General features: G+C 44.5%; 1 protein-coding gene across 2 annotated transcripts in view; it reads left to right on the top strand.

Moving 5' to 3' along the window:
- The window catches only part of ubash3bb (ubiquitin associated and SH3 domain containing Bb), a 45,627-nt gene that overhangs the window by 7,128 nt on the left and 11,423 nt on the right, over positions 1-27,076 (top strand). For both annotated transcript variants that reach the window (XM_087841151.1, XM_087841158.1), the window contains exons 2-3: positions 23,967-24,020; positions 26,738-26,924. In XM_087841151.1, coding sequence (XP_087697277.1) covers positions 23,967-24,020; positions 26,738-26,924 — 241 coding nt within the window. The remainder of the gene's footprint in view (positions 1-23,966; positions 24,021-26,737; positions 26,925-27,076) is intronic.

Here is a 27,076-nt window from a genome sequence, read left to right on the forward strand (position 1 = left end):
TGCATCACTGTGCACAAGTAGCACTCCTGCTCAGTCATCATATCAAGCTTCATTTGAAGCTCTGTCCGGAAGCAGGGAAGCAGACAGCACTATCAGATTATGGGGCCATTGTCTCCGCTCGGATATCTCACTGTGGATTTATGAAATTCGAGGTAGTGCAGCTGCCGGGGGGAGGAAGGGAGGAAGGGAGGGGGGTGCTTTGCATTTCAAATGAGCTCCAAACAAATGGCCAGCTCCAAAGTAAGAATGCTCTGTGTTAATGTGGCCTCGGACACAGACGGAGGTCCTACAGCAGTGTAGCGCTAGGAGCGCCGCAGGCTTCCTGCATGCGTCCTGACTCGCAATGTCACTTCCTGAAACACCCAAAATTAAAGTTCTCAGTTGTGAGATGGCTGAAGAATGTCAGGAGACCCAAAAGTTAACTTGGTGCAAATAAACTGAACTTAAACCAAAGTGCATGTCACGTGCACTCAGCATCTCCGAGCACGATGTTCTCCTGTGGAATATCCAACAGGCCAGACTGAACATCACAGTCATCATCATACACTTATGGTGTGAACACACGTCTATGGTGTAGCCATCACAGTTTACAACAATATAACATATAACTCCCACTAAGACTGACTTTATTAAATTATCCCCGCCCCCACTTTACCTGCTCCCTTCCTGTGACATCAGCACTAAACAGGAAGCTATAAAGACAGGAAGTGAGGCAGCACTTGGTTCCTGGAGCACAGGTAAGTAAAGTGAGTTCAAACCAAGTAAACTGGACAAACTAAGCACTGAAATAAATCAAATGATAACAAACTTGTCAAAGTTGATTTAAACTAAGATGTTATATTAAGTCATCTGTTTGGCTACATCAGAACAAGAATGTTTGGGCACATGCTGTCCTCACTGTCACATCAATGCTTTCACAAACGTGTGACACACTACATGCAATGGTGTCATTACTGCTGTTCAGTGTGCTTGCTCTGACATTATTGGTTAATGCCCTAACCCTGTCTCAGTTTTGTCCCAGTTCTGTCCTAGTTCTGTCCCAGCTCTGTCCCAGTTCTGTTCCAGTTTTGTCCCAGTTCTGTTCCAGTTTTGTCCCAGTTCTGTCTCAGTTTTGTCCCAGTTCTGTCCTAGTTCTGTCCCAGTTCTGTCCCAGCTCTGTTCCAGTTTTGTCCCAGTTCTGTTCCAGTTTTGTCCCAGTTCTGTCCCAGCTCTGTTCCAGTTCTGTCCCAGCTCTGTCCCAGTTCTGTTCCAGTTTTGTCCCAGTTCTGTCCCAGCTCTGTTCCAGTTCTGTCCCAGCTCTGTTCCAGCTGTGTCCCAGCTCTGTTCCAGTTTTGTCCCAGTTCTGTTCCAGCTCTGTCCCAGTTCTGTCCATCCCAAAATGAAATTCTCAGGGTCGTCACTGATGACAGCATAGCATAAGAGCCTCTGACGATGATGCTTTTCACGATGGTCCGTAGTGGTGACAAGCTCCGCCCACTGATTCAGTCTCCTTCAGACTTCTCGGGTGGATCGGGTTTTGTTTCAAAACATTTGTGACTCCTCGTATCCTTTGGCCTGTTTCAGGCCAAAGGATACGAGGAGTCACAAATGTTACCTCAGAGCTGATTATTCCCTCCTCATCATTAGACTTTAGCAAGAGGAAGTTTGTGAAAACACTCCCGTCGTCTCTGGAGTTTATCTCTTCTCCTGCTGAGCTCCGTGATCGGGACAGTGGCCGCCGTCTCGGCTGTAAGGGCAGAAAATGAAATGACGATGGACGGGCTGTGTTTTTTATGGAAGACTTGAGAACAATGAAACGAATCGGACCAGATAATATATGTGGTGTCATTATGTGCGTGCACACGTTTGCAGTCAGACGAACAGCGAGGCCGCTCTGTCGAACACGAGCTTTGAGTGCACTGATAAAACAAGCCCGTCCATCAGAGCAGGATAACAGCTCAGTGTGAATTTAAACCATGTGAACATGACTGTGGTGACTTTGTGACGCTGCTTTTCTTCTGCGCTCATGATTGTATCTGGTAACCTGTGGCTTTAACACTGAACTCGTCAATATTCAAACTGGGTGCAGCGGCATTCACAGCTCGATGTTAGAATACGTTCACGACACATCTGCAGCTTCACTGTTTGTACGGCTGAAGCGTGTCAGTGTTACAGCTGTTCATCAGCACAGAGACATCATGAGTTCCTAGCAGAACGATTGTTCAGCTCGTTGAACCGACTGACCCGTCTACATGGATGATCTCACATTTCTGCCGTGACCTTCACTTTAGATTTTCAGTGCCGAGCTGAAACTGGTGGGATTACCCCGAACTGAAAACGCAGCGTCTGATGATCTGAAAGACTACAGTGTGGGTTTGTGTGCAGGCAGGCTCGGGTTTCCCTCCAGCTGACTGATGACCAAAAACAATACTGTTTTCTCCTGTGTGCTAGTTTCACACCTCTGAAGGCAAAACTCTGCTGTGCTCAGTAATAGCAGAATCTCACTATGTCCCACACCAAGTGTGAACCTCAGATGGATCAATGACTCATTGCCTGTTTGACTCATTCAACATTTATTTTACAGTTAAATAAGGCAGAGCAGTGTTTCCCACATTACCCCAACATGTTAGAGGCCACACAACTATACGTGTTTGAGCCTTTTTCTCTTTTCTCATGATCAGCTTTCTCCTAAATAATCCATTTGCTCTTTGAAAGAAGAAGTGAGACGCTGGTGTTTTTTCTAGCTGACCAGCTCGTTCAGCTGTGCTGAGGTCAGTTTTAAACCAGAGCGGGTTACAGAGCAGGACGACTTCTGTCGAGCTCTTTTAACTTCAAGAACCTCGTTATTTTCGTTTCATTTAAGAAAAGGAGTCGTTCTATGAAACAAGAGTTCCTGCACATATTCAACCAAAGTCACGTTACGTTGTGCAGCCGTAAAAACAAACAGCAGTGAAACTCCAGCACGATGCGAGCTGCAGTGATGTGAGGTAGGATGGGCGAAATCTGTGTTGTGGTCGTTCTCAGGTATCAATCACAATAATCGGTGACATTTGTTGGACTAAAAAGAACAAGCAGTGGGTTTTCTGTGAGCTGTGAGTAAACGAGTGGGCAAAAGAAACTAGGCGGGGGTCAGGCACCACACCGGGGGGTTCTTGTTATTTGACTGTGAGGCACCAAGGACAGCGCTCTGCTCCTGCAGACCACGAGTGTTGTCAGGGGGAACGAGAGGTGGCAGTGGACTGCACGGATAAGCCCATAACAGACTCTGTCGCACACCACTGAGAGCGGATGAAAAACCATTGGAGGCCATTGATCATGTGTTTGCAGCGTCAGCAGTGGTAAACTTTCTACTTCCTCTAGATGGCAACCAAAGGATCAGCCTGAGCTGTGGCCTGCAGAGGTTTGTGCCTTTAGGCAGACACAGAAAATCTTCACAGCATCCAGTCGGACTTTTGTCACGGCTGGTTTGACGAGCTATTCCTCTCAGTTCTGACCTGTGATGCATTTTAAAAATACTTGTTTCTTGGGAGGATAACCGACCTCTTTCACAGCTTTGATGGCTGACAGCAGCATCGTTCAGGAGCTGCATCGAGCCTCCTCTCCACGCTCTGCAGCTCTTTCTCAGCGTTGGACTGTATGCTCAAACCTAACTTGTGCAGAGTCTGCTTCTGCTACTTTGTGCTTTCATTTGCAGCGCTGGTGAGCGCAGGTAGGGAGGGAACGGCGGAAGCGTTGTCGGCCGTGGTGCTTCTGCCTCTCTCGTGACCGCCACGCACAAACACAAGCACGCAGAACTGTGAACACAGTTGCTGTTTTTATTTGGGTCCCGTAAAGCGGCCACTACAGGGTTGAAGGGATCAGGAATTAAAGCAGATTTGATGTAGCATTTAATCTCATGCCCAATTTGATGTGGACGCTGTGTGCGTGCACGTTTCAGTCCGCAGGGCTGTGCGCTGCTGCGTGCGCTCGTGTGTCGTCTGCTGTCAGGGGCTTTTGCATGTTTGTGTTGTCGTGTCGCGTGTGCTCGCTGACGACCGAGCCATCTGCGCCCGCTGTAGCTTTGCCAAAGCAGCGTCTGGAGAGGCTCCAGCAGCCTGCGTCCTCCAGCGCCTGCCGTCTGCCCGCGCGTTCTCGGCGCCGAGAAGCGGCAGGAAGCTGCCCGTGTTGGAGCAGCTTCCTGCTCTGTTCTCCCCCTGCTGAGCTCCACTAATCCTCCTGGATGACTGGATGGAAATGACTGGAGAAGAAAAGATTTGATGACACATTTAATTACAGGCTTGGATGTAATGAGTGTTTGGTGTTACGCGAGTAAACGTCAGCTGTACTTCAGACCAGAGCAGGCTCTCGTCTTCATTTTGAAAATCTTCATTAGTTTTTACCAACACTAAGCTTTGTCAGCACAACGCAGCCAAATGCAGCCGAGCAAAGAGCGCGAGGAGGTGAAGCCGCCAAGGAGGTGGGGCCGCCGAGGAGATGAGGCCGCCGAAGCCGCCGAGGAGATGAAGCCGCCGAAGCCGCCGAGGAGATGAAGCCGCCGAGGAGATGAAGCTGCCTCGGAACGAACTCGTGCAGAGAAGCGGCGTGCTCTACAGCCCCACGCTGCTGTGTTGTTTAATACACCGTTTGAAATGTGCTCGTCCCTCCGTAGGTGTGCACGTGAACTACACACATGACTCTGAATAAGTCTAAACATAAAAGAAGTGAAAGGTGGGCTGTTCTGCCCCGAGCTGGACAAGAAAAGTTTAACCAAGCTTTGAAAATGAGCATAAATTGAGTTTTTTGTTTTCATTGCACTGTTGTGTCATAAATCCGCTCACAGAAGGTCGATAAGAGAAGCCTGTGATTACGACCTGTGACTTCCTGTTAGCTCAGCCCAGCTTTGAACAGTGAAATATGAGTCAGGTTTTTCTTTCCATTAGCATCTGTGTGTGAACTGAATCAGTGTGTGAATGTGGGTGCATGTTTGGAGACGTCTGGGGGCTTCCACAGCTCTGTCTTTCTCCAGCACTCAGGATTAATGAGTGGACGACAAACAGCACAGAAAACAACTTTGTTGGAGATGCTCGTTGTTTTCTCCAGAGTTCATTTCCACCGTTAACACCACGCAGGCCGAGTCTCCCTCATCACTGAGGGCGTTGGCTCTGCAGACGGCACCGCTCGCATCACCGTCGAGCAGAGCCGACGCTCAGCCTCTCTGAAGCAGGGCGACATCTCGTTACAACAGCTGTAGGCCAAACAGCGACACGAGCGCACAATTACTACATCAACAAAATAAGGCACAACAATTCTAATTCCCAGATTTCAGTTTTTCACAACATAAAGCTTTTTTCACCAAAACCTGCAGTAAATAATATAAACATATAAACAAACAACTTCCAGTGACAAGATGTGCTGTAAACTTTATCTTTGCTCCAAATGGCACAGCAGCCTCAGAGAAAACAGAACGAGGCATCTTCATCATATGTTCATACAGGCAGCTCAGTTTACCATGAGTTGTATGGGTGTGCATCTATTTCTGCATATTTAGCAAAAATGTGCCATTTCTTCACTCAGTGAGGTGATGGTTAAGCTTCAGCAGCAGTTTGCTCTCAAGGTTCTTGCTGTGAAGCTGTGACTGTTCAGCAGTGAACAGGAGTCCTGCATGACTAAGAAGTCCTTCACAAGCTCCAGATGCAGGAAGAGCTGCATTGATTTTGATTAACAGCTTCTTGATGTGAGGAACGCCATGCAATAGAGCCACACCTCCAGTGAACAGACATGAAAGCTACCTCTCCAGCCCTGCTTCTGGCTTTCCTGACCCCATGGATCCATCATCTTAGTCGGTTAGACTGCTGTTTGTGCTGCCTCATCCAGCTCTGAGTCTAGGTGATGTCTGATGAAGTGGAGACCTGTGGAAAGATGTAAGGTTTTCAAAAGAATTAGGTCTGGTCATTATAGTGCTGTATACACTGCCAAGCTGCAGATGTTTGGCAAGAAGATTTGATCACACTGGAGATGTTTTTACTAACTCTTGTAGAAAAACAAAATCTTGTCATTCATATCCCGCACAAACAGTTTGCAATGAATTCCAGATTAAGTTTAAAATAAGAACGCGTGCAAGGCTAAGCAGTGCTCGCCAATAGAGCCTCCTGTTTGGCTGTTACTCTGGGAAAAGACGAGAAAGACGGTGATGGGAGCGTGACTGGAGCTGCGATGTAGCCTCTATAATATTTATATTGTACCAACGTGATAATTCTGTATATTGTAATAACGTGATATTATATTGTTCAAACGTGAAAAGTATATTGTTACAACAATATACTTTTCACGTTTCTATTTTTCTTTTGCCTGGGTGGCAGCTCTACGCTTCCGTATCCAAGGCTTTTCAACAACCATGAAAAGAGTTGGATGGACTTTGCTGCTCAATCACAGCTGCCTGGTCAATGTTTTTCATTAGTAATTTAGCAAAGTTGATGGTGTGTGTGTCTGTGTGAGTGAAAGACAGAGAGGGAGAGCGAGGGACAGATTTTGTATGATAAGCTTCATTTTATGGACGCACAGTTTGAGCACTCAGGTCGCATCAGAGCATCAGGCCGTATAGTGTGAGACCTGCATCGTGACCTATGAACTTCTAACCTCTGCGATTCAATCGTACAGTTTGAGCAGGAGCTGAATAACGCGACTGAAAAAAATCGCAGTGTTTGCCCAGCTTAATGCAGACTGTTTAAACTAAACAAGCTGCTGTTTCACATAATAAACCCTGTCAGCCGCAGTGTTGCTTCTGTTTTAACAGTTAAAGCAGTAGACACGAGCTGTTTGCATGTGTGTGGAACTCCAGCGTCATTAACCATGCTAGCTTTTAGCTTATAGCTCACGCTAGCTAACCAGCGAGCAGTTAAAAGGACAGCCGAAGCTGCACAAAACACCCACAAACTTACCTCACTACAACGTAGCGTCGAAAATATGACTCGCAGCTCGACACAGCTGCTGTAACATCAGAGTGACATCCAGCTAACCACAGCTAAAAGATATTTAGAGAAAACTTACCGTTTCCTCAGGTTACACGAGCTGAGCTTTTTCACGCTGAAAAGTTTGTTTGTTTTGGCTCTCACTGAAGACACCGACGCTGAAGACACAGCTGTTCTTTTGTGCTGCTTTTAAGAGAAACATTCTTTGTATGTGAGGCCAAGGCTGTTCATCCTCTTCAGCTCTAGCGTAGACGACTGGCTCTGCCATGTTTCTTCTTTCCGTGTGTCGCTACTTTGAAACGCTTGGGCCGCTCTGCCCGCCACAGTTTCAAACTGGTCATGTGACTGCATGGCCACATCTGATTGGTAAAAAGGTTACAGAAAACTCCACTGGCAGCATGTTATCTAATGTGTTAAACTAATTCTTTTTTTTAAAGTAACGAGTCGAATTTTGCAAATGTAGCGGAGTAAAAGTACCGTTTCTTCTTCACAAATGTACTCAAGTAAAAGTAAAAAGTATCGTGCAAAAAAGGTACTTTAAGAGTAAATTTTTTTCAAAAACTTACTCAAGTAAATGTAACTCGTTACTACACACCTCTGCTACTGGTTTAGTTTTACTCACAGTTGTTGAGAATATCTCCACTTTTACTGATAAACACATAAAGTTCAGATTAATCATGATGTCAGAAACCAGAAATGATTTCATCCTGTTTTATCTTCTGTTAGCTGTTACAAACTGTAGCCCTAACCTGTGTGTGTGTGTGTGTGTGTGTGTGTGTGTGTGTGTGTGTGTGTGTGTGTGTGTGTGTGTGTGTGTGTGTGTGTGTGTCTCGTCATGTGACGTGATAAACATTTCTGTGCTCGGTCCTGCACAGACGAATCTGAATGCGCTCGTAGTTTCATTCATAAAGATTTGTGTTTGTAGTGTGCGAGCGTCGTCCCAGCTGGAAAGTGTGTGTTCATGTAAAGCTGTCAGTCAAACAGAGCTGTGGCACAAATAAAGCAGCACATATTTCAAGCTGCACGTGGTTTCTGATGGTTTGCACTGTGCTCGAGTAAACACTGTGTGAGCTTTTGTGTAGCTGCAGACTCCCTGGAACAATGTACAGTAACACAAAAAACAACTATCAGTTCTATTATTGTGAGGACGGAAGTTTGTATCCCGTCCGCTACACACAGCACAATGCTGGCTCATTATAGCAACACAGTGAGAACAAACGCACACTCTGCCAATAAAAACCAGAGCTACACAGCTCAGAGCTACCCTGGAAAAGCAAGTCACCACCACACAGACGTGCTAAACACTCTGCTGGTTTTTGAAGCAGGTTTAGTGAAAAGTTAACATATACATACATGCTCAAGTGACCCTTTTCCAACTGTAGGAGATGTGGAAGGGAAACAACATAAAGTGAGCTGAGGACGTGGTGCGCGCTGTCGTGGAGAGTCTCACAACATTTTAGCATTTCTGTGTTTGTAGAACAGCCACAAAAGGAGGAGCAGAGCTTTGTGATATGAACAGCTGCACACAGCTGCACACAGGTCACCTGGAGCATGTGACAACTACATGTTGACACGCGTAGTTCTACGATACAAACTATAAAATGTGTTTCATCAGATTATAAATCAGACTTCGATAGGACCGTTCGTCAATGAGCTCATGAATATAAAGCTAATCGCACCAAGCTGCTCACCAATATCTGAAACCCAGGACTGCTGGAGATTATGTGAATTAACAAGCATGAATCCTTCCAGTGTACGAGGCCAAAGACCAGGCCTCAGGGTGGGGGGGAGGGGGCTGGGGGAGACCCTGGACACGGTTACAGTTTTAATGACTGAAACCTCCACCCTGTAAAACTGAGCCTCATTAGAAGGCGGTGCTTTAAATCCGTCACCCTGAAGTTCAAAGACGCTGGTATCAGTTCAGTGTAGCTACATGATGGTCCCGAACTGGGGGCTTTAATCTGACCCCCACATTTAATCTGAGAGGTCAAAGTGCAGCTGCAAGCTTTAAGGTCAAAAGGCATTAGTGTGTGTGTGTGTGTGGTGGGGGGGGGGGGGGGGGGGGGGGAGGCAAGGTGTTTCTGCGCAGTGTACCAGGGGCACGGAGAAAAGTTGTCCTACCATAGGCACGAGGAGAGTGTGTGTGTGTGTGTGTGTGTGTGCGTGTGTGTGTGCACACGTGTGTGTGTGCGTGTGTGTGTGCACACGTGTGTGTGCGTGTGTGTGCGTGTGTCTGTGTGTGTGTGTGTGTGTGCATGTGTGTGTGTGTGTGCACACGTGTGTGTGCACACGTGTGTGTGTGTGTGTGTGTGTGTGTGTGTGCGTGTGTGTGTGTGCGTGTGTGTGTGTGCGTGTGTGTGTGTGTGCACACGTGTGTGTGCACACGTGTGTGTGCACACGTGTGTCTGTGTGTGTGTGTGTGTGTGTGTGTGTGTGTGTGTGTGTGTGTGCACACGTGTGTGTGTGTGTGTGTGCACACGTGTGTGTGCGTGTGTGTGTGTGCGTGTGTGTGCATGTGTCTGTGTGTGTGTGTGCATGTGTGTGTGTGTGTGCACACGTGTGTGTGCACACGTGTGCACACACACGTGTGTGTGTGTGTGTGTGTGTGTGCGTGTTTGTGTGTGTGTGTGTGTGCACACACACACGTGTGTGCACACGTGTGTGTGTGCACACGTGTGTGTGTGTGTGTGTGTGCACACGTGTGTGTGCGTGCGTGTGTGCGTGTGTGTGTGTGTGTGTGTGTGTCTGTGTGTGTGTGTGTGTGTGTCTAACACAATAGGCAAAGGGAACCCATCGTGTGGTTTTACCTCTGTGGACGCTGCGGCGAGCGGCCTCATGTATCTGTTTCCCCTCGTGTGCCCCTCGCTGTCGTGCATCTGCAGTAATTGTGTGTGGTCGCTCGCATGTGGGTCTCTGAAAATGTGTGTATTGTCAGATTTGTAAACAGGAAGTGTGAGGATGCATGCAGCCAGAGGACACAGAGCCGTGGGATTTCCCACAGTGACAGGACGGCTCAGCTGAATGAGGCTCGCTGTGAGTGGGTGGTGTGTGTGCATGTGTGTTTCCTGTCACATGGGTGGGCTCACTTGTGGTGGATGATAAATTGTGTGAGACCAACAGAGCTGAATTATTGCAGTGAAGCCTGTTCACGTGTTTAATCAGACTCCCAGCGATGGCTGGAAGTTTCCAGCTGAAAACGAAAGAGGATCAATAAAGAGTCGCTGTGAAGGCAGAGGAGGCTCTGTCACAGCGTTGCTGGCGTGCAGGGGAACATGCGTCAGAGCAGTTGGTGGTTTCAGAGCTGCGTTAGTCAGTGGAAGCAGGCGAAACAAGTTAAGGCTCAGCAGTTGTCAGACAACACGAGGAGGGTCTCTGTGGGGCATCCACACTGTGGGGACAGGCGCTCTGCCTGTGCAGAGAAACTCTTTTAATGGTGTTCAAACCGCATCTTCTTTGATACAGACTCAGGTGTCAACGCGTGCAGGAGTTGTTGTGAAATGACACCTTTATGGGGGAAGAGTCAAAGCAGACGAACAGCACAGCTGATGTTCAGCGCGATGCTAAAACGCTGCCTCGCTGCAGGGTTTGTCCTGACACGTCTTTGTCTTTGGTTTTATAATTACTGAAAATGTGATTCATAATTTCTAAGACAGAGAAATTGATCATTTAGTTCCCGTGTGAGGTCCGAGCTGTCACTGGGTTAACCCTCTGCTGTCAGGATACTTGTGTTTTTATGTGACACAAACAGAATCAGCCCAGCTGGTGTTCAAATCTTTTTTTTATTTTCCTTTTTTTCCTCCAAAACACCGGTTAGGCTGAAGGTCAGTGACTCTGCCTGCCCCACAACAGCTGACCTGCTGCGTATGTCCAGGATAAAAGCAACAATACTTTCAAATGTACAGCGGTAGACTTTAAAGCACTCGTGTGGAAGAGAGCTGGTGCCGTCTAACAGCTGCTGTACGAAGCTTTGCCGAGGCTCAGAGCACAATTTCAACCTGCAGCGGCGTGCAGCCTGGTGACGTTTGTGCCGTGCTGCAGCGCGCCTCATGCTGCACTCCTGGCTCTGCCGTCTTTATCGGTGCTGTCAGTCAGAAAAGACGCGCTACATCAGGCGTGAAGACTTGCGCTGTGAAGCAGATAAACGCCTTCACAGAAACACATTAAACACAGCGGGATCGTTTAACCAAAGCTGCATTCACAAAACCCCCTTTAGCAACACAAGCGCATGTCAGCACAGGAGTGGGAAAATGAATAGCAAATGAATATGCACCAGTACATTTTTCCAGTGTGGTGTGGAAATATTAATACCAGCAGACGTGAGTCAGGAACATCCTGCTGCTCAATGTTGTTCAAAGTGGTTCAGTCAAAAAGAAGCATTTTTATTATTTACATGACAATATTAAATAGTATATATAATATATAAACTCTTCATTTAACATATTTCACACACATTTTCTGAGCTGTTTTGTTTTTAAGGCGGAGTTGACGCCGAGTATGACGGCGAGTTTGTGCAGTCGGGTATTTCTCCTACTAACACGGACTCGTGGTGCTCCATGATGACTCCATGATGGCAGCAGAGCCGCTGCAGGTTATCTGTCTGCCTGAATAATCGATGGAACAAACGTCTCGTACATTAGTGGATGAATTATTTATGCTGGTAAAATGTCAAACATGTCAAACTTAGAGGCCTTTTTAGGCGCATCAGTGAAAGTGCAGAACAAGAGAAACAAAGCTGAAAATACCACACTGACGTTTCTGTTTTAATTCTTTAAATTAGAACCAGATTCATACATTTGATTTCAAAAGTGTTCTTATACTTTTATACAGAAAGTAACTTTTATTTATTATCATTATTATTTTTATTATTATCTGTCTGTTTTAAAGGGAGACAGTTTTGATTTAGCAAACAACAATAAAGCTAACCTGAGATGAATTCCAGCGCTGCAGTTATATTTCTCCACATAAATGTCACTTTTAGTCTCTGATATATAAACGTGTGCTTTCAGATATGATGATATGATATATCATATATGATATTACTCTGGGTGTTTGCAAAGCAAGAAGCTGCACATAAAAAATCTTAAACCTTTTTATTTGTATTTATAAAGAAGTTTAACTTCCAACTTGTTCTATAAAATTCACTGAATATGAAACAGAAGAAAGCTGGAGACATTTTTCTTGCTTGATGAATTAGACGCTGTCTTTTCTCCAGCCGATTGTGTTTTATTTATTTTTCAGAGTTACGACTGAAGCTGTACTAATGTTACTTTTCAGTGACACACACTATAACACACACTATAACACACTATAACACACACTATAACACACTATAACACACACACTATAACACACGCTATAACACACACTATAACACACTATAACACACGCTATAACACACTATAACACACACTATAACACACACAACACACGCTATAACACACACAACACACGCTATAACACACGCTATAACACACGCTATAACACACGCTATAACACACGCTATAACACACGCTATAACACACGCTATAACACGCTATAACACACGCTATAACACACGCTATAACACACGCTATAACACACGCTATAACACACACTATAACACACTATAACACACGCTATAACACACGCTATAACACACTATAACACACGCTATAACACACACTATAACAAACACTATAACACACGCTATAACACACGCTATAACACACACAACACACGCTATAACACACGCTATAACACACGCTATAACACACGCTATAACACACGCTATAACACACGCTATAACACGCTATAACACACGCTATAACACACGCTATAACACACGCTATAACACACGCTATAACACACGCTATAACACACGCTATAACACACGCTATAACACACTATAACACACACTATAACACACTATAACACACGCTATAACACACGCTATAACACACGCTATGACACACTTTAACACACGCTATAACACACACTATAACAAACACTATAACACACGCTATAACACACACTATAACACACGCTATAACACACGCTATAACACACGCTATAACACACACTATAACACACTATAACACACGCTATAACACACGCTATAACACACTATAACACACGCTATAACACACACTATAACAAACACTATAACACACGCTATAACACACGCTATAACACACACAACACACGCTATAACACACGCTATAACACACGCTATAACACACGCTATAACACACGCTATAACACACGCTATAACACGCTATAACACACGCTATAACACACGCTATAACACACGCTATAACACACGCTATAACACACGCTATAACACACACTATAACACACATAACACACACTATAACACACACTATAACACACACTATAACACACTATAACACACGCTATAACACACGCTATAACACACGCTATGACACACTTTAACACACGCTATAACACACACTATAACAAACGCTATAACACACGCTATAACACACGCTATAACACACGCTATAACACACGCTATAACACACGCTATAACACACGCTATAACACACGCTATAACACACGCTATAACACACACTTCACAGAGATTATTAGGTTAGGTTTAGCTGCGCGTCTCAAATCAGCTAAACTGATGCAACAAGCTCAGAGTTGAAGACGAATCAGGCAAAAAACAGAAGCGAGTGCAGCTGAATCTGCAGGTGTGTGTCTGTGTGTGTGTGTGTGTGACACTATTCACCACATATTTATTACAAAAGGGTCTTTTTTCCATCAGCCTGACAAACCAGAGCCCACTTCCTTTGGCTTTTAGTCTCAAGCTTTTTGCACGAATTATTATCGTTGTGATGTCACTGTGATGTCATTAGTCTTTCTGGTTAACTTATTAATTGCAGTCACCTGTTTGCTTGCTGTGTCCCAGTGAAACGTGCTGCACGCACTGCAGGTCGCAGCAGCGCCGCGTGGGCGTGTTGCTCTCTGCCTGTCTGTTTCTCTTCCTGTCTCTGTGAGCTGTTAACAGAGGATCTCTGCAGTTGGAAAACTTGCTTTCACATCTCTGTGGGTGAGAATGAGCGAGGGTTCTTCCTCCTAACTGAGCCTCTGTGTGTTATTAATGAAGCAGACATAATATCTGTTGAATTTATATTTACAGCGTTTCACTGAAAGCTTACGAGTCAGTGCGAGCGATGGAGACGTCATCAGAGTGACAAAATGAGCTCTCAGAGGCAAAAACATTTGGAGGAGCCGATCAATCCTCTGGGAGTTCTTGGAAAGAAGGAAAACACTGGCCGAGCTCAACAACGGCAGAAGACTCAAAGATGACTAACGTGTGTGATTAAAGAATTATTATTAAATTATTATTACTTATAGCTTAACACCGTCTATCCAAGTCACAAACACTCGTAAAGAGCCTTTAAGAGACACCTGCATGAACAAACATGGGGGGTTTACATCACGGCTCCACTCAACAACACAAAGGCCACATTAGACTTGTGATCTGAAGCGTAGCCAGTTATCTGTAAGACATGGAGGCAACGCTGATCACGGCTGTTTATTGATGATGTGGCTGCTGATAAAAGTAGCAGCTCCACGCTCAGGTTCAGCCAAACGCTACAAAATGAACTGGACAGCAAAGAAAGGGGACACTCCAAGTCACCTGATTACATCCCACACAATCAAGCAGCAGCTGTGGGCGTGTGTGATAAAGACAGAGCAGTAAGCTCAGCGTGGTGATCTCCACGGGGTTCAGACAGTCACTGCAGTTTTCATCCGAGCATTAAAACAGAGTTTGTGCAGTTTGAGGCATTTTGTATTAAAGTTGCTGTAATTCCTAAAAAACTGGAAAACATTTCTAACGTTTAATGTTGACTTTGCAGTGCAGCGCTCGCTTATTGCCATATTGTCTGTTTCATATACGTTTGACGCATCGTGCATGTCTCAAAGTTTCTCCAGCTTCGAGCCTTTCTGGAGACGCCATCTTGGAATCATTTCTGGTTTTAAAGCACTGAAACTGCTCATAGAAGTTCTTATTGATCTTTTATTGATTACCGATTCTGGTAATCCCGTCATTTTAGTGCTTTGAGATGTAAGTGCAGCATTTGATACAGTGGATCAGGGAATTCTGCACTTAAATGGTTCAGATCCTACCTGACTGTCAGGCTCTTCTTCCACACCCACCCCCCTCACCTTGAGGGCCGTAGCAAAGACCATGTTGTCATCCGCCGACTCTGAGAGAGTGATACATGCATTTATCTCTCTGAACTACTGCAATCGTCTCTGTTTTGGTATTAACCAGGCCGTACTCTTGCGTCTGCAGAATGTGGCGCCCGACTCCTGACAGGCACTCGCAAATTTGATCATATCTCGCCAATCCTGGCACGTTTACACCGGTGACGTCGTAGAATCAACTTCAAGATTTTGTTGTTTGTCTTTAAATCTCTGATTGGCTCCATCTTACCTCTCTGATCTTTAACAAAGAAAAGTCTCAGGTCTGCAGAGAAGCTGCTTCTGACTTTCCCAGGACGAGACGTGAAAGCAGAGGTGAGCTTTATCGATCACATGAATAAATGTGATTTGATATTCACCACTATTCTCGTTTCATAGCTTTAAAGTGCAGTTGTTTGGCAGGACCTCACTTGTCCACTAATAAAGTAAAACTGCAGTGAAAGCAGCCGAGCTGTTTATGGGTCAGTCAGACACGGAGCTGACGGCTGTGCATTAAATGATGAGCGTGGAGGGGCTGAGAGCGTGTGAGCAGATTTGCAGCCTCATCATGAAGTCTGTGGAGCGGCTGGCCTCTGAGGCTTCAGCGAGGCAGACCCAGTGATCTCACCCCTTTGATCAGCAAAGCTCACGCCGGGCTGCGCTACCATCGCTGCTCTGAACACGCTGGCTCTGATTTCTTTCATGATGCTCTGACTTTAGCTCGTTCCCAGAAAAGGCTCCGCACTGTGTTTACCCAGGCTCCTCCCCGAATCCTCGCTCGCCGCTAATGGACGCGTTTGACTCGGCAGCCCACGGCTCTGGAAACCCTCAGAGGCAGCAGAGAAACAGGAAGTGGAGGCTGTCGAGGGGAACCCAAACACAGTTTCACTTTTATTCTTTGAGTTATGAAACAAATTTGAAAACGTTTCTTTGATCTACAAACTCAGAGAGCTTTCACACGTATAGATCAACACTGCAGCTTTGAATATAAAACTTTTTACTTCAGCTTTTCGTTTGAATTCTCCGCACAAGTTCCCATAACGAGTGACTTTCTAAACTGACCTCACTGCTTTAAACGTGCACCCAGACTCTGAAGCTCTGTGACTGATGAGTGGGCAAGTTTAAGCTGCCGCTTCACGTTATTGCAAACGTTTTGGTTCTTTGAAATAATTGTTGAAATGATCGTCACAGCAACAGATTCACAAAGCAGCGTTTCGTTGTCTCCAGGCTGATCTCCTTGAAGACGTGTCTTTGTTGATTTGTTCGAAGTATCCAAACGAGTTCTCCTGTTTTGTTAAATCAACTGTGTTTTTTAAAAAGCTGCATTTGCTCACATCATCATTATCAACACATGAACATCTGTTTGATCACCTGGAATCTAAAAGTGTGACAGTTGTGCAAAAATAAAACCCTTCTTCACAGCACTGTAGTCATGTTGCTCGTGTGATTTCTAAACGTCACAGTGGTTCGATGCAGATCGAGAGACGGGTCTCCATGTTGGAACGCCATGTTTGCTTTTCCCCACGCGTACCGGGGGCCGTCCTCGCCTCAAACACGTGGCCGTTCCTCACCTGCTCTCAGAGCAGACGCCGTCACTGTCACTCACGTTTTCTTCATGTTTTACTTACAAAGAAATGCTTTTAGCTGCAGCTCGAGTCACTGAGGAAGTCGTATTTGAGCCCTTCTTCTAACTTCCTGGATGTTTGTACAGAAACGAGCTGTGCTTGCAGCCACTTCAGCCCATATGAACGTTTGACACTTTTTTAATGTGAAGAAGAAGCCGTGGAGCCTTTTTTATCTGAGAGCTTCCTCTGATCGTCACACCATCCAAACTCAAGAGTGCGACCGATCTGAGATTACGTATATATGATGTGACTATAGATCAGATAGTTTATTATTCATTTATTTAGCTTGTGTTGTCGTTCTCTCCTTCCTGATTCTTTGAAGCTCGTTTGTTCGAACCAGAATAAACAAAAAGTTTTTTTCTCAGAAGCGACCTGATCAAACGTCACTGATGTTGTTATAATCGTTCATTTTAACACTTTTTACTTTTACTAAATGTGTTGAAAACAGTTGCAACAGTTTCATTTGATGCATGTTTTTGGTCTCAGCTGCAAACTTCAGCATTCATCAGTCAGCAGCATCGTTTTAAAAGGTGGAAACAAAGAAGGGACCATGATGTCACCATGTGGAGCTTCTTAGACCATCACAGTACTGGGAGGTGTAAAACAAAACTGAATTTATTGAGGTCAAAGACCACCGTGTGAGCTGTTGTACCAGTAACGCGTTTAAAACTTGCAGTGGTGAATATGTCCGTGTGATCTGAGGACACGTTGATCTGTTTAGTGTGTCCCTCAGAGCTCAGTGACAGTGTCATCAGCTTCACATGGTATTTTATAGGGGTGGGGGAAAAATGGATACTGTGTAGCATGGTGATATTTTGTTTCTAATAATGTATGGATACAGGGACAGCAGAAATCGATATTTTGTTACAAAAAGGTTTTTGTGCTCTGACTTCAGAGCATGTTGATCCTTTTTCTGAGCAAGAATCCTGACATTCCTTCACTGTCCAAATGTGTTTAACTTGTTTTTGGCAGCAATAAACATGACAGTTTACTTATTTTAATTTAAGACATGTTTTATTTTAATTAAGTTTAAAACTGTTTTATTTAATGTAAAATTATATTTTGTTTTAATTTACTTTCAAATTCTTCAGTTGCTGAAGGGGCTGCATAGTTTTCATAAACTGCATAGTTCAGAATAGCTATAATTGTACCAGATGGTTGATTCAGTTAAGTTGGACTAGACTGTAATACAAACCGTTCAGTTTGTCAACAATAAAACTGAAATGAGAGAAAGACTGAGTGTGAGACTTTGATATTAGAGAAAATGAATATTGATAAAGTTTACCTTTATGTACAGAATCTGAATATCACAAAATATTTTTAAAAATTGCAATAATATCGTATCGTGGGATGTATGGAGATTCCCACCTCTAGTATTTTAATGTAACTGTAATGAATGGCAGGTTTGGTCATGCAGTTTGTTTCCTGTTGTCTGTTAGTTTAACTTCCCTGTGTGTCGTTGCTTAGATTGAGTTCAGCTGTGTCTCGTTACTGTGACGGTTCCACTCTCCCTGTTTGCCTCCTGTGTGTTTCAACCTTCACTTTGCTTCTTTTCTGTGTTTCGCTCTTATTTGCTCTCAGTTTGCTTCCTTGGACTCTTCTCTTGTGTTCTTGGACGTTTCTACGCTCCGGCTCTGCGTCGGCTGTTTCCTTAAGTCCAGGGCAGCGTCTGCGTTTTATGGCTTTAGTGTCTTTTTAAAAGCTGTTGTGATGCAAAAGCTTTTTTCCTACTGAGCTGCCTTCTTGTTGTGACAAACAAAGAAGCAGGAAAAACGGTCTCAAGTTTCCAGTCTGACTAATAAAGCCTGTAGAGGATGGTTGTGATGTTTCCGAGGTCACATGTATCAGTGCTTCAATGCTGATATGCAGCATTTACATCATGGAGCATTCGTTTATGAGTGGACTGCATGTACGGTTGAATCTGTTCATGATGTCGTAGATATGACAGCGTGTCGGCTTTACGGTCGAAGCAGGGTTTTAATAGTTTTGCAATTTTCATTAGTTTTTTATTTTTATTTAGTTTTGACTTCAGATTTTCAATTTTATATCAGTTTTAATTAGTTTTTAACAATTGTTTGCTAGTTTAGTTTAGTTTTATTTTTTTGAAAATCCTTAGTTTCAGTTTAGTTTTGATTCGTTTCAGTTATAGTTTTAGTCGTGTTTGCAATAATTAAGTGTAACAAAATCCCAGTTTCATCATATCAGTCATTCTGCTCATCCTTGGGTATGTTGCTATTCCAGCTACCATACTGCACTCTGGACAGGTCGCCTGTCTGTCGCAGGGCTAACACGCAGAGACAGACAACTCACATTCCCACCTATGGGTTCTTTAAATAAATAAATACAGGCAGATGAACAACCATTGATACCAGGCAACTATAAAATGTATATCTTGGCCCCAATGAGACTATTAACTCTCGCAGCACCGGGTGTTCGTAATTTTGGTTCAAGTGAATTGATAAACTTTTTGAAGGTAATTGACTCACACAGTTGTGTAGATATCCCCGTCCTGTTGTCTCGGGATGCATCACGCTGCCTTGCCTGGGGTTAGCTTCTGTTTCTGGGGATGAGGGTTGAGTGTGCTCCCTTACCTTCTCAAGCTAAGCTAGGTTAGCCTTCTTGTGTGAGCTTTTCAAGTGCACTTTAAGGTTTGTGGGATTTTTTTCCCTTTAGAAATGTCCCTCATAATTTGTCTGTTTCCACTACAAGACACTTGCTTTATCCAAAACACAGTCATATTCAAAGTAATCCCAAATTGGACTCTGGCTCCCGACTTTTCCTGACATGATTCTGCGCGTGGACGGAGCAGCGACACAGACGACTCGACTAACGTGCTGCCACCTGCTGGCATAATGAGACACAGCAAGAAAAAAATCTGGAAACTAAACTTCATTTTCACCCTTGACTCTTGTATGACACGCACACATCAATGAAAACTAAACACATTTTTGCTATAAATTCAGTTAATTTTAGTTAGTTTTGTGAACACTCATTCCAGTTTTAGTTAGTTTTCCTTTTTTTGTTTTTATTTTTATTTCCGTTAACAAAAATGTTTTTTCACTTCTAGTTTTCATTATTTCGTTAGTTTTCGTTAACGATAATAACCTTGGGTCGAACATCAGCACCGCGAGTGTTTCACAGAATCTGCTTTCGCTGTAAGAGCTGTGAAAGCCTGACGTGCTCTAGTCACAGTTCATTAAGACTGATGCCAGCCAGGTGTTAGCATGTGTTGAAGCTCCTGTAATGTCTCCAGCCCTGGCTCAATCTACTGTGTGTGCGTCTTCAGCCAACGCTCCTCGTCTCACGTGTGCAGTGTCGCAGGTCGTACCTGTGGGACAGCCGAGCGTCTCGCTGTGGTCTCAGCTGCAGCTGTTTGAGCTCACTGTGGTGAAGCTGTTTTTCACAGAGCATCAACAGTACTGCTTTGTCCTTCTGTGTGCGTGGGGCGTCATGAAAAGCTTTGTGTTCTGGGAGACGTACGATTATGTTTAACAGCTCAGTGCAGTCTGCTTCACTTTGACTGGGATAAATTCTCAATCCACAACAAAGTCATCAAACGCAGCAGAGCCAGTCTTATTTTAGTCAGGTGTACACTTTATGTGTCGATAAAATGGGTGAATAATGGCAAATAACGTGTTTTGTTGTTTGTGTAACGGCTGCAGGTGCAGTCTGTCTGTGAAGTAGAAGTCTGAGTGGACGCTGTAAGGTCAGAGCAGGAAAAGCATCATCTTTCATGTCTGTGGTGAGGACACGACGCAAAGATCTTGATGCTTCATTAAGCTGCAGTTTTGTTGTGGAGGGTGAAAAACAGCCTCAGCATCCATGTGGAGGCGAGTTTGCTCACCAGCTTTGTGCTGTCAAACCTTCGGCCCGTGCCGTATGCAGCGCCGCTGCCCCACAGGAACAGTAGCTTGTGGGTTACAGCATAAACTTGTGAATCCCTGGAGATGAAAACCACGTTAGCGTGTTCAGATTCGTGTCTCCGAGCGGGGGCTGATCCCGTTCTCTGACTGTAATTTGAATAATCTGATGTGTTTCTGCTTCCTCGGCAGCTTTAGCTCCAGGTTCACTGGAGGTGTGAGAGGGTACGTTTCACTCTGTGAGTGGCTCTTTCATCTCCACTGCTCAACACTTGTGGCCTGCACACAAACTGAGGATGCAGAGCGTTACTGCAGCCTACTGTCCTCCCCCCTCTCTGAGTTATTAACATGAAACACAACAATGATGACTCGAACAGTGAGTAACACGTTTACAAGTAACTCTTAAGTGTCAGTTTATTGTAAAGAGGCGTCAGGCCTGTGTGGCGTGTTCACACTCTGAGTGAAAGGCGCTAATATCGTCCTACACTCGCTGCGTATCATCTTCCATGTTGCTGCTGATGTCTGGTGAGGAACTGACGCTTCCTCTGACTCGCGACCCGCGTTGGCGTCTCATCTTTACTCACATTTGGTCTTTCTCCGTCCCCGGCGTGACAGAAACATGCAGTCACTCACGCAAACACCCTGACATTTAGAGCCAACAGGAGCGGAAACAATTATGAAAATGTTCAGTTCGAACATGTTTCTCCGTGTCTGCTCTGTGTGTAACTACATAGACAATTATGCCAACATGTATTTGTTTGAATAACTTTCATCCGTGCCTTGTTTTAATGTTTTAAAACAAAAGTTTCAAATCTACGGAGCCCCGCAGGGGACATGGGAGAAAAAAAAATTAAGACGGACTTTTGCGAGATCTCGCAAAAGTCCGTCTTAATGGGGGGGGGTTCCGATTAAATAAATAAAAGTGATTCGGTGTAGTGATGGGATTTCCGGCTCTTTTTAGAGAGCCGGCTCTTTTGGCTCCGAACCGGCTCTTCAGGTTGTTTTGTTGCTTTAATTAATTAATTATCAACAAGAATATAAAATTATGCACAAAAAGAATTACTAATGTAAAAAAAACGTCAATCTGGTCGTTGGTACTTGCTGGCTTGTGTAGCCACGAGGTAACAAAAGCTCAACACTGCCCCCTAGCATCCTGGAGCACTTCTGTTGTGTTTTGGAGTTTGTACGTGTTTTGTCTGTAGGGGCCACCGTAAATATACTTTTATTTATTCACTCCACATAAAATGTAATAAATAAATTATAAAATAAAAAAATCAACTAGTCACATTTCAACTTTTAACTATTTAAATTTTCAGCTTTTTCCTTTTAAACAAATTTAAAGTGAAACAACACAAAACACTGCAAACCACAACACAATTAAATATAAATTAAAATATGGAAAAAAGGGGGAAAAGAACGCCCAGATCTTTAATTAAGGGAAAGGTTGGCATTTAGAAATATTAATATCACACTCAACTAACTGTGTTTTATCTTCCCATTGCACTGATGGGTGGACAGTTGTTAGGTGCCTGTGCATGTTGTTTGAGGAGCCGGCTCTATATCCTTTTCTTGTAGACTCTACACTCTGCCTTTGTTTGTGGGGCGACCGTGGCTCAGGGGGTTTGGAAAGCGGATCTGTAACCGGAAGGTCGCCAGTTCGATACCTGGGCTCTCTGTCCTGGTCGTTGTGTCCTTGGGCAAGACACTTCACCTACCGCCTACGTGTTGGTCAGAAGGGCCGATGGTGCGATATGGCAGCCTCGCTTCTGTCAGTCTGTTCCAGGGCAGCTGTGGCTACAACTGTAGCTGCCTCCACCAGTGTGTGAATGAATAGTGGAATTGTAAAGTGCTTTGGGTGCCTTGAAAAGCGCTATATAAATGCAGTCCATTATTATTATTTTGTCAATAAGATTGAAATGGTTCCAGACTTTGCTTCTTTTCTTGGTGTTACTCATTTTCTTTACTGTACCTTTCCAATGTGACGGTGTTGTCTCTTGTTGTTGCTCCCGGCTCTCTTTCTTTCCCTCCTGCTCTTGTTGGGTGGCTGTAGCTCAGGTGGTAGAGCAGGTCATCTACTGATCGGAAGGTTGGTGGTTCGATCCCTGGCTTCCCCAGTCTGCATGCCAAATATCCTTGGGCAAGATACTAACCCCAAGTTGCTCTCCGATGAATCCATCGGAGTATGAATGTGTGTGTGAGTGTTACTTAGAAAGCACTTAGAAAAATGTGCTTGTGTGAATGGGTGTGAATGGGTGAATGTACAAGTTGTATAAAGCGCTTTGAGTGCTCAGAAAGAGTAGAAAAGCGCTATATAAGAACCAGTCCATTTACCATTTACTGCTGTTGCCAGTGTAACTACTGCCCCGCCCCCTCAGCTCAGCGCTGAGCAGAGGGGGCGGGGCGCAATCGCAAGGCTCTGTTTGCCGTCTCTGCTCAGCGCAAACACAAGCGAAAAAAAGTGAAAGCGAGGGCAGGAGAAAGAAAAAAACCTCACAGCTCCCAATAAGGAGCCGGCTCGCGTCGTTCACTTCAAAGATCCGGCTCTGAGAGCCATTTCGTTCGCGACCGACCCATCACTAATTCTGTGGGTAAACGGCTGCTGCTGTTTGTACCGTCTCCAGATGTTTCAGTTAAAATGTGCTTCAGCTGTCAGGTCCAGCCGTATATCTGTGGTTTATCGTTGTCTCTGCATGAATCCTTATTATGTAGCACTTTACACAACGTGCCTCATTCACACTTCCCTTCTAACAGTCAAGCTCTGATGGGAGAACGACTCGGCGTTCACGTCTTGCCCATTTGGTGCAGACTGGAGCAGTCGAGGATTAAAGCACCAGCCGTCTGATTAGCAGCTGACCTGCTCTGGTCCTGACCAGCTGTTGTAGTTCCTCCCGCTTTAAGCCAGATTTGTTTCTTATTGGTTGTCTCTGGAAAACAGCGTTTAACATGATCGTGCAGCACTGCCCATGTTTGTCTGACAGAAAACAAACATTTTTAAACCAGTTACTGTTCCATTTGCATCATTGTTATAAAATACAAATAGAGTTTGCTGTTCTGACCTCTGATTACACAAATACTGAGTAACAAGTAAAACCTGAAGAATACCAAAGACTTCCTTTTTCCTCCGACACTGTTTGCAGAAACCTCGATGTTAGGTATACTCAACAACTTCTCCATACTCTTTTCTTTTCCAGCCTCGTCCACGTAGGTGGGGCTGATTTCTGTTTTGTTGTTTAGCCAGAAAGTTCCTCAGGATGCGAACAAGATCAACTCAAAGACAAACACAGAGCAGAAAAAGCCCTTTGTGGCAGCCTCTGAGTGCTGTGGTGAGCTGTCTTTAACGTTTCACTTCTCTTCTTTCACAGACTCAAAGCTCTGGTGTCGACTGGAGGTCGGAGTGTCCAAGCAGCATGTGACTGGTAGGTCCAACTGAACGTGTATACAGCACATTTCCATCATGTGTACAGGACACATCACCAGGCAGTGGAGGAAATGCATCGTATAGCGCCCTCTGCTGGACAAGTGTGTTAAATAATTGCAGGTTAACTGCAGCTGAGCATAAATCAAACACAGACACAGATCTGTGTGTTTGTCACAGCAGCTCACTCTGACAGCAGCGCTGCTTTCATCAGTGTCTGAACAACAACCTGCAGTTTGTTGTTACAATAACTTTAAACTGGGAAACGTAGAAATAAACCAGTTCACACTGTTACATGGGACACGTACAGCTGTACTCTGCAGCAGTCAGAAATAACTCAGTATGAGTGTAACTTCATGTGTTTAAGTAGCTGTTGGCTCAACAATATTAAAAAATGTTTTATAGATTTTTGTTCAGTCAGGTTTGAATTGACTGGTTTTAAAGGTTTGTTGTATTAATGACAGACTACATTTTTATTCTAGCATTTATATCTGAACTGAACTATTCATGAGTGAAGAGCTGTCGTATTCTTATCCTTTAGACTTGAAGCACACAAATCCTGCGTCGTTCCGGTCTGAAGCTCCTCGTTTCTTTCCAAGTTTGCCTTTGATTCTCTGATTTTCTCGCAGCGTGTCCTTAAAACAAAGACTGAAGAGTATCAGGCAGCCGTGTCATTGACCATGAACCTGAGAGCTGCATCTGCAGCTGATCGCTGACTCATCAGTGGAAAGCTGTCACATAGTCTTTCTAAAGGCAAACATACTAAACTGGGCTGAACACCAGAGCAACAGCTCTGATGGAGCGATTACTCCACACGTGCTTCAACATTATTGACAATGAGCAGAACAAAAAGGCCTCCAGCATCTGAAAAAGAGCTTCTTATTCCTAAAGACAACTTAAAATACAGAGCAGGTCATCTGCTGATCGCGGGGCTGCTGGTTCGACGCCTGGCTCCCACCAGCCTCCCAGTTTGAATGTGTGTGAATGTTAGAAAGCGCTGAAAGCATAGAAGGAAGTGTTCGTGTGGATGTTGCATAAAGCACTATGTGAGAATCAGTCCTTTTACCATTTATGGACCTTCAAGCCTGTTAAACTGCACTCAGTTTTTATCTTATATACTGGATTTATGTCTGCACATGTTTAAGTTCTCATTTAAAGGATAGTGAATAGAGAATAGAATAATCCTTTAATTGTCCCACAAGGGGAAATTTGGTTGTAACAGCAGCCAAAAAGACAAATATACAAACAAACAGTACACAGGACACAGAACAGAAACATACACAATTTTTCTTACATATTTACATGTGTTTACATATTTACATAGTGCCCCCCTAGTTTAAAATGCACAGTGCTGTAGTGAAAGCTATGCTCCTTTGTTATATTGTGAAACTGATTCACGTGGGATAAAAGTTGAGCAATGAATAAAACTGATGTGCGTCAAACTGATGGTCTGATAAGATTTTAATAAGTCACAATCAGCTGTGACAGGATGTGTCACAGTCATTTACTGCTGCACACAGCTCGTCTTCTCTTAATCCCTCTGCATCTGTGAAGAAAACAGCCACGCTTTCTTTACATGAAAGTTTGCACAGAAGTGCAGATGACCAGAATCATGCCCACTCAGCCGTTGGTCACAGTGGGCATCGTGCGTCCTGCCACACACAGGAAGCACTTTCATTTCCACTTGAGAACGTGTCTGAAGTGAACGAGCGTCCGCTGCCTGGGACATATGAGAAAAGACATCCTGGTTGATGGCAGGAGATAATCTGAGAAAAAGAAGCCGAGGACGGCGCACTGATGCACGAGCCACGTTCGCTGGGTTGAAGGTCACTGTTGTGTGAGCCGATAAACAGATGATCATAATCAGGAACAGCAAACACACTAGTGACGACTGACCTTCTCCTACCTGTCAGAACAACACGACTGTTTTTCACATTTAAAGATGGATAGAGAACAATCTATCTTCAGAGGGGGCGGGGTTTATTTGTGCAGTGCACGTTAACACCTGAATGATTCGTGTGCAGAGACGGCCTCGACTCACTCGATTCTGCTTTTTCTCATTTTCATTTGATTGTCATCTCACCCCAACCGATCGCAGCAGATGGCCCCGCCCCTCCCTGAGCCTGGAGGTTTCTTCCTGTTTAAAGGGAGTTTTTCCTTCCCACTGTCGCCAAAGTGCTTGAGGGGCTCATATGATTGTTGGGTTTTCTCTGTAGGGTCTTTTCCTTACAATATAAAGCACCTTGAGTGGGCTGTTGTTGTGATTTGGCGCTGAGTACTGTCAGGGTGCTCACGTGCTAACAGTCAGTGTTTTCCTTGTGGGCCTAAAAACGCTGTTCTGGGCCTTTTAAGCTCTAGATGTGGAGGATGGTATTCATATGAAGGTATTTGGCTGTTCCAACAATCTGAAGAAAATTAGTTTTCTTGAAAGCCAAAGAGAACATTCAGTCGAATACTGCTGTCCATGCTCCGGGCGAGAGCAGCATTATGAGCCAATAAGCAGACGAGGGGAGCGTTTTATGTCCCAGAGTCTCTAAACAGGAAATGTTCCACTTCGAAGTGAGCTGCAGGGCCCCGGCAGTAATCTGGCTGCACAGCTGCAATAATCCACCGTCAGATATGTGCACTTACCCGTTTCTTCTTTCAAGGTTTGATGTGAAAGTAAACGTACGACATGTCGCAGCAGCACGATGTGAGACGTTTCCATGTCACACACAGGCTGTTTTCACACGTGGACGACCCGTTCTTGGACGACCCGCTGCCGAGAGAGTACGTCCTCTACCTGCGACCCAGCGGGCCCCTTCAGAACCAGCTTTCCCATTTCTGGCAGCAGAGCCGGATCACCTGTGGCAAGAACAAAGCCCACAACATTTTCCCCCATATTACTCTCTGCCAGTTCTTCATGGTGAGTTATGCTGGATTTAACTTTCAACAACAGTTGTAGTCGTCGATATCTGGATAGATTATTTTCTTCTTGTGCATAAAGTTATTTATCTGAATAGTTTAAGGTAAGCTTTGGCTTATCACTGAAACAGCATCAACAGTGTTAATGGGGAA

Source organism: Neolamprologus brichardi, chromosome 1, assembly GCF_056152115.1.
Source record: "Neolamprologus brichardi isolate AB-2024 chromosome 1, ASM5615211v1, whole genome shotgun sequence".
Taxonomy (NCBI): Eukaryota; Metazoa; Chordata; class Actinopteri; order Cichliformes; family Cichlidae; genus Neolamprologus; species Neolamprologus brichardi.